The sequence below is a fragment of the Salvelinus alpinus genome, chromosome 23, assembly GCF_045679555.1.
Source record: "Salvelinus alpinus chromosome 23, SLU_Salpinus.1, whole genome shotgun sequence".
In the NCBI taxonomy this organism is placed as follows: domain Eukaryota; kingdom Metazoa; phylum Chordata; class Actinopteri; order Salmoniformes; family Salmonidae; genus Salvelinus; species Salvelinus alpinus.
The window spans coordinates 11134259-11142680 of record NC_092108.1 but is presented as its reverse complement, the minus strand read 5'-3'; the positions used below and the strand labels follow the sequence as shown (position 1 = coordinate 11142680).

Sequence of the window (8422 nt, the reverse complement as noted above, 5' to 3'; positions counted from 1 at the left end):
CCATTACTCCAGTTTCCCTGCACATGTAAATATGGTATTGGAACTGACTTTTTGACCTGTATATAGTATGCTTACTTACTTTATTGTGTATTTCTTATTCTTATTTCTCGTGTTTTTTTTCTAGTAATACATTGCAATTAATTATTGCATTGTTGGGTTTGCAAGAAAGGCATTTCACTGTACTTGTGCATGTGACATTAAAACTTGAAAGTAGATGCACACACCTTAATATGTTACAGTACCATGGAGGTGCATGGAGAGGAGAAAATGCATGTAATAAAATAAAATACGAATTTCAAACATTAGTTTATTAAATCCATTACATTTTCTGAAAGAATCAAGATTACTCATTGTGCTGGTGTTGTTCATGGTGAGTCTATAGCAGGGGTTGTAACTGGTTCAGGTAACAGAACTGAAAACCGAAAAATAAAAACATTTGAAGAGGAAGAGAAACAGAACCGTGAACTAAAGTAATCTCTAGGGTTCCGGAACAGAACCATTATTTTCAAATCTTGAGATCTGGTTAATAATGTTCCTTTTCGTTCCCCAAAAATAATCCTTATGCCTGGTATTCATACACTCAGTGTACAAAACATGAAGGACACCTTCCTAATATTGAGTTGAAACACCCTTTTGCCCTCAGAATGGCCTCAATTCATCGGTGCATTAATTGTACAAGGTGTCAAAATAATTCCACAGGTATGCTGGCCCATGTTGACTACAATGCTTCCCACAGTTGTGTCAAGTTGGCTGGATGTCCTTTGGGTGGTGGTCTGGATATCACAAAATAAAAACTGAAAAACACAGTAGCATTGTAGTTCTTCACACAAAACAATGCGCCTAAAAACCCTTTAACCTGTTTCCTCCCCTTCATCTACACTGATTGAAGTGTATTTAACAAGTGACATTATCAAGGAATCATAGCTTTCACCCGGATTCACCTACTCAGTCTGTCATGGAAAGAGCATGTATTGTACACTCAGTGTATAATTCTGCAATTTATTGAATTTATCATTATATTATTAGCCTGTTCCAACCCATGTCATATCATGATGCTCAGCGATTTAGGCCAAGCCCCCTCTATTTCCACTCCTCACTCTCTCTCTACCCCTGGAATATCAATCACATCTCACGCCTGCATTTATCTGTCCTTCAAACATGTAAACAACTAGCTTACCCGTTCCATAGCAAGCTGCTTAAGCCATGCTTATTGGTGGAGTAAATTAATGAGATAAATGTAGGAACTACGCTGATTTGACGAGGTAAAGAATTAACAAAAATGAACTATATGAACAGTTAAAAAATGTTGGTTCCAACCGGTTCAGAATTTATTCTGCTGGTCAGAACACTGGAACGGAACGGAACCAAACTAAATGAATAGGGGTTCTGCTCAGAATGGAACGATTGGAAATATTTAGCGTATTCTATCATTACACTATAAATAATTAAAAACACAAGACAGTCTCACAAGGTATTTCCATTCTGGTCCTCATTCTTATCACACAGGTTCTCTACAAGCCCCACCTGGTCATGGTGGATGTAAATTAAAGGAGATCCAGGGTCTCCCTCTCCAAATTCACACAGGAACGTGTCTTTGTTCACAGACAGATTCCCACCAAAACTTTAACACGTTCTAAAGCAAGTACTGGAACAATATTCCTAACAGAGAACGTGGGTAAAAATCAGAGGCGAGCTACAGAATAATATGTTAAAAGTCTTATAAAGTATATGCGTAGCAGTGACAGAAATAGTAGAAAAATTTGAATATTGAACTGTTGTTGCACTCATATCCAGTAAAAATGTTGGATTACAAGCCAAAAAAAGTTTGACTGCAGAATGTGTTACTCGGCATTGATTCGATGACGATAATTATGAAAGCATCGGCAAGCATCAGTACCCAACCCTACCAGGGACAGTTTATTCAACAGAGTAACATGGTCTACAGTATCAAAAGCATTTGACAAGTCTACAAAAATAGCAGCACAATTCTTTCCATCATCGAAGGCATTTGCAATATCATTTACAACAAGCATGGTAGCCGTAGTGGTGCTATGTTTAGGTCTGAATCCAGATTGATTAACATTAATAATACCATTTACAGATAGATAATAATGTAGCTGTTTGTTGACCAATGATCTAGTATTTTCACAAGACAAGGGAGCCAGGAAATGGGTCGATCATTATCGAGATCACTACTTTCCCCGACCCTTATGGAGCGGTAGCACAAAAGATGATTTCCACACTTTTTTGAATATTTTCTGATACTAAAGTTAAATTAAAAAATGTGTGTGCATACTTAAGCAAAGACGGGTACAAGTTGTCATTAGCTACTGTGGTAAGGCAGCAAGAACTTGTGTTTCTGTGAGGTGCCAAAAAGAAAAACCCTGACTACCATCTCCCCAGTCAGGTGAGGTTGACTGATCGATCATCCATCGAGGAGGAGGCTTTATGTGGGAAGAGCAGTCAACTCACTGGCCAAGACCAGTACGACCACCATTTCTTCCAAATAGGAAACCAGCTGAGATAAAATACTGATTAAATTCATCACAAATATACATTTTCAGTAATGAAGCAGGAATCTGAAACTGAATTAACGGTTTTCCAGAATTTAGAGGGATCACTAGCAGAGTCTGTCATAGCGCTAAGGAAGTAGTTTGATTTGGCCTGTTTAACCATGGCAGTGCACCTATTTCACAATTGCCTAAATAGCTGCCAATCAAGTAGTAGAGAAAAGCTAAGAAAAATATAGATCATAAAGGAAAGCCAGGGGCGAGATTTTTTTGACATTTCTCTTCACAATTATTCAAAGGTCAGAGGTTTTCAATCTGGTACGTCCAATGCAAGCAATAGCGCAGTGGTCGCTGATATCATTTGCAAAAACATCACTAGCCAAATACGTATGGGGACGGTGAGTCATGATAACGTCAATCAAACCTTTTTTTTTTACATTAATCCGAGTGGCTTTCGTTAAAAACTGAGCTCAAGACAGATATTCTTAACCTTTTACTGCAGTGGGTTAAATCAGGGTCACACAGAGTGTTTCATGTTGGTTTTGAACAAATCTATATGGAAACAAAGGTATACACCTCACACACATGGTTATGGGTTTAAATAAAAGAAGACACCAGTACCATATCAGATAAACAGTAGAGTTGAAATGTATAACATTTTGTAATTTACGTGTCAATATTACACTTTATATACACATCACAGAAGACTGAAATACAACAAAACTGTTTGTCATAGAAACAACGGATTTTCAGCATTTAAAAACAAAACAATGTTTATTAATTATGAAATTATATAATCTAATTATTCAGCCAGGTCTTGAGATAAACAAAACATCTGGACTAGTGTCATGCACCCAGAACGTCCAGTTTAGACATCAGGCACATTTAAATGTAACAGTCCAAGACTACTGCGAGATTTGAAAACAGCAGGAGTATCCATGGTGACACAAGAGTCAGTAGAACAGGATGAGCTAGCCACAATGGGCTTCCTGGTTGGATTCAAAGTTGCAGAGCTGATACTAGAATTCAGATAAATTAGCACAATATAACTATTAAAAATATCACTATGCTTATGAGCACATGTAGCAAAACGATAGCTTGATATACTGTAAAACTATTAATAGCATAGGTGGAGCCAACAGAGCTAACGGGAGCTAACAGAGCTATCAATGGAAATTAAATTAGCAGGCACAAAATTACTATTTACAATACACCTATCAACATGAGAAGCTGTGGCGGAATGATATCAATGCGATTTAACTTCTCTAGGGTAGGGGGCAGCATTCGGAATTTTGGATGAAATGCATGCCCCAATTAAACTGCCTGCACCTCGGGCCCAGAATATATGATATGCATATAACTGGTTGATTTGGATAGAAAACACTCTAAAGTTTCCAAAACTGTTGAAATAGTGTCTGTGAGTATAACATAACTGATTTGACAGGCAAAAACCTGAGAAAAATCCATTCAGGAAGTCGTTTTTTTTTTTTTTGTAGTTTTCTATTCAATGCCAATACAGTATCCATTGACTTAGGACTCAAATTGCAGTTTCTATGCCTTCCACTAGATGTCAACAGTCTTCAGAAATTGTTTCAGGCTTGTATTCTGAAAAATGAAGAAGTAAGAGCAGTCTGAATGAGTGGACCCTGCCGTGTCACAGAGCTTTTTCCTGCGCAAGACCGAGAGAGTGCGTTTCTTGTTTACCTTTTAAATTGAAGACGTTATTGTCCGGTTGAAATATTATCGATTATTGAGGCTAAAAACAACCTGAGGTTTGAATATAAACATCGTTTGACATGTTTCTATGAACTTTACGGATACAATTTGGATTTTTTTTGTCTTCCTGTTTTGACTGCGTTTGAGCCTGTGGATTACTGAAGAAAACGCGCGAACGAAACGGAGGTTTTGGGGTATAAAGAGACTTTATCGAACAACAGGAACAGTTATTGAGTAAATGAATGTCTGCTGAGTGCAACCATATGAAGATCATCAAAGGTAAGGGATTCATTTTATCTCTATTTCTAAATTGTGTAACTGTTCTACCTGGCTGGCTACTGTTTAATGATTTGTCTAGTGGGCTATGTTCTCAACTAATCGTAAGGTATGCTTTCGCCGTAAAGCATTTTTTAAATCTGACACCGTGGTTGGATTCACAAGCAGTTAATCTTTATACCTATGTAAAATATGTTTTGTTTTCTGAATTTTTATAATGAGTATTTCTGTATTTGAATTTGTCGCCCAGCAGTTTCACTGGCTGTTGAAGAGGTGGGACGCTACCGTCTCACGTGCCCAAGAGAGGTTTTAAGGGGAGTAAATACCTTTGAGGAGCGTGATTTGATCAGTCAATGCCTCAACGCTGCCTTGTGAGACAGGATCCAGACACCCAAGTGATTAGGGTGGATCCCATCCTCCTTATAAAGCATAGTCTGCTTCCAAAAGGTGTCAAATTTGTCAACAAAAGTAGGTTGACTGATCGATCATCCATCGAGGGAACTGGAGGCTTTATGTGGGAAGAGCAGCCAACTGACTGGCCAAGACCAGTATGACCACCATTTCTTTCCGATAGGAAACCAGATGAGACAAAATGCTGATAATAATCATCATGAATCTCTACTTTTTCAGTAATGAAGCATGAGTCTAAATCACTTTGTCTGAGGTAGAAAAAATACAATACCCATGATTCTATCCATAGTGGAATCTGTGCCTGATGTGGACAGTGATGACAGCAGAGATCATGATGACCAGCCCCACAGACACCAGGATGATCTTCAGCATGCACACAGACATGCTACCAGCAGGGGGAGACACTGGTTCACAACAAACAGACAATATGTTTAGTTCCTCTCGCAGATTAGACACTTCATCCTGTATGCAATTAGCCTGGGGACAAGGTTACAGTTCCTCCATTAATACACGGAAAGTACAAAACATTAAGAACACCTGCTCTTTCCGTGACATAGATTGACCAGGTGAACCCAGGTGAAAGCTACGATCCCTTATTGATGATACCTGTTAAATCCACTTCAATCAGTGTAGATGAAGGGGAGGAGACAGGTTAAAGAAGGATTTTTAAGCCTCGAGACAATTGAGACATGGATTGTGTATGTGTGCCATTCAGAGGGTGAATGGGCAAGACAAAATATTGAAGTTCCTTGGAACGGGATATGTTAATAGGTGCCAGGCAATCCCACTGGTTTGTGTCAAGAACTGCAACGCTGCTGGTTGTTGCAGTTTCATGTTTGCATCTAGAATGGTCCACCAACCAACGGACATCCAGCCAACTTAACACAACTGTGGAAAGCAATGGAGTCAACATGGGCCACCTTGTAGAGTCCATGCTCCAAATGAACTGAGGCTCTTCTGAGAGGAAAGTGGGGGTGCAACTCAATATTAGGAAGGTGTTCTTAATGTTTTGTGCACTCAGTGTATAACTGGCATACAATATTGGAGATGTGTATTTGTGTGCAGTATGTGTGTGTGTGTGTGTGTGTGTGTGTGTGTGTGTGTGTGTGTGTGTGTGTGTGTGTGTGTGTGTGTGTGTGTGTGTGTGTGTGTGTGTGTGTGTGTGTGTGTGTGTGTGTGTGTGTGTGTGTGTGTGTGTGTGTGTGTGTGTGTGTGTGTGTGTGTGTGTGTGTGTGTTTTACCAGATTTCAATGGACAGAGTTCCACTATCTCCTTGGTGTCGTTGGCCCAGCTGACTTGGTTGCTGTGGTTACAGATGATGGAACCCCCTGCCACATAGACAGAGAGCAGGGGGACAGTGGAGGTCTCAGCCCCTCTACTCTCTCCTCCCACCTGAGAGCAGGTGCTGCTGTTACAGCTGGAGGTGACAGAGGTGTTCTGACCTCTGCAGGTCACAGTCATGTTACAGATGCCATTGATGAGGGAGACAGAGTTCACTGTCAGGACTGGAGGCTCAACTCTCTCTGAAAACAAATAGACAAACAGGGATAAATAGAGTTGTATACCAGTAGAAAACGTTTGGTCAAGTAAAGTGCTACCAAAACAACAGCAAGAAAAACAACAACAAATAACGAGGTTAAACCTACCTTGAACTACCAACAAGTACGTAGCAACATTTATGTCGTTGTCACCAGACACTACTGCATCATAAAGTCCACTGTCTCCTTCCTGTAGGTTCTTCAGTAGCAGAGAGAAGTCTCCCACACTAAATTCAGCCCTACCTTTGTACCTTTCATAGGTAACTTTTGGGGGGTACTTTACAACATTGACTGCTCTATTAAACTTCCAATATAGCACATCAATATCTTGCAGTGTAACATTTCTCTGGACATCCAGGTGAACATCCTGTCCATTCTGCACAAACACAGAGGTCTCAGCACTGGGCTCTGAAATAAACACACAGAAGACACAGAACACACAGAAGAAATGATAATTCTGTGTTTTGCACAATCATGTGACATAGCAAGCTTTTATCCTGTTTTTAAAGCCTTATATAGAAATGATAATTACACCAAAAATGAAAGCAATTGTCTGAGGACAGTGTTAGATCTGACATAAAAATATAAAGGGTAAGTTTGATGAAAAAGCTTTAAATAAAGGTTAACATCCAGTCATGTCACAAAACACATGGCCCTAAATCACATTATACTAGAAGAGAACAGGCTACTCTGGAGAATCGTGCTTCTTTAATAAAGTTAGATCAAAGCTGAATGAATGTCTGTAGGCTACTTTGAATCAACACTGTATAACTCAGGAAGATCTAGATGTGTCTGTAGTCTACTTTGAATCAACACTGTATAACTCAGGAAGATCTAGATATGTCTGTAGGCTACTTTGAATCAACACTGTATAACTCAGGAAGATCTAGATATGTCTGTAGGCTACTTTGAATCAACACTGTTTAACTCAGGAAGATCTAGATACATTTCATACATTTTCCCTGACACCCAAAAGTATTCGTTACATTTCGAATGCTTAGCAGGACAGGAAAATGGTCCCCTTCACACATTTATCAGGAGTAAATCCCTGGTCATCCCTACTGCCTCTTATCTGACCTCCTTAACATATAAAACTATTGTGTCGTCTGCTTTGCTTAATATAAGGAATGTGAAATGATTTATACTTGTACTTTTCATACTAAAGTATATTTTAGCAATTACATTTACTTTTGATACTTACGTTTTTTAAAAACTTTTACTCAAGTTGTATTTTACTGAGTGACTTTTACTTGAGTCATTTTCTATCAAGGTATCTTTACTTTTAGTGTAGAATGACAATTGACTGCTCTTTATGAGGCCCACACAACAGAACCTGAGAGATACACAAAAGCCTACCTGATGATGCTATGCAGGTCAGCAATCCAAACCCTAAAAGGAGAGACATGGTGTTGAGATGGTGCTACAATGAATATGATAGATAGGTAGACGGATGGACAGATTAACATGTGAAATGTTTGCTTGTGTCTGTGTTTCCTGTTGAGCAACTTCTCTTTTCTGGGTCAAACCACACTGACAGCAGTAACACCAGTGGGATGGGTTTGTTTCATGGGGGTTGTGTGTCTTGCAAGTAATGACAACTTTGAACTAAAATTGAGCCTGTGTTTATGTGCATCTCCCCAACAGAGAAATTCAAATCCTTCACAGGACATTTCTGTAGTAAATACGATGCAACAGTAGAAAACTATAGATTCCGGGATCAACAACATTTAAGCCATGTATGTTCAGGATTTTTCATCTAAGTGAAAATATAACACAAAAAAACATAGTGACTAAAGAATAACAGTTGTTCTTATGGATTATCGGGTCAAAGGGTCCACAGTATATCACAAGGTGTGTCACCTCTCCCTCCTCAAGGAGCTGGTAGGGTTGAAGTTGACCATACGTGCTGATTGAATTTCCCCCACTAATGGTGCAATACTCTGTCCTGGGCAATACTCTGTGGGCCATACT

At 39.2% G+C, this 8422-nt stretch overlaps 1 protein-coding gene across 2 annotated transcripts; it reads right to left on the bottom strand.

The window, feature by feature from the left end:
* Positions 1 to 293: 293 nt before the first annotated feature.
* Positions 294 to 7941, bottom strand: LOC139550207 (SLAM family member 9-like). Of its 2 annotated transcripts, XM_071360924.1 has the most exons (5): positions 7808 to 7941; positions 6560 to 6859; positions 6155 to 6436; positions 5185 to 5317; positions 294 to 412 (listed from the first exon to the last, which is right to left on the bottom strand). In XM_071360924.1, the coding sequence occupies exons 1-4, from the start codon at positions 7854 to 7856 to the stop codon at positions 5193 to 5195; spliced, it is 756 nt and encodes a 251-aa protein (XP_071217025.1). In that variant the 5' UTR covers positions 7857 to 7941; the 3' UTR covers positions 294 to 412; positions 5185 to 5192. The 2 variants fall into 2 exon arrangements, with proteins under 2 accessions (XP_071217025.1, XP_071217026.1); XM_071360925.1 differs by lacking the exon at positions 5185 to 5317.
* Positions 7942 to 8422: the final 481 nt, after the last annotated feature.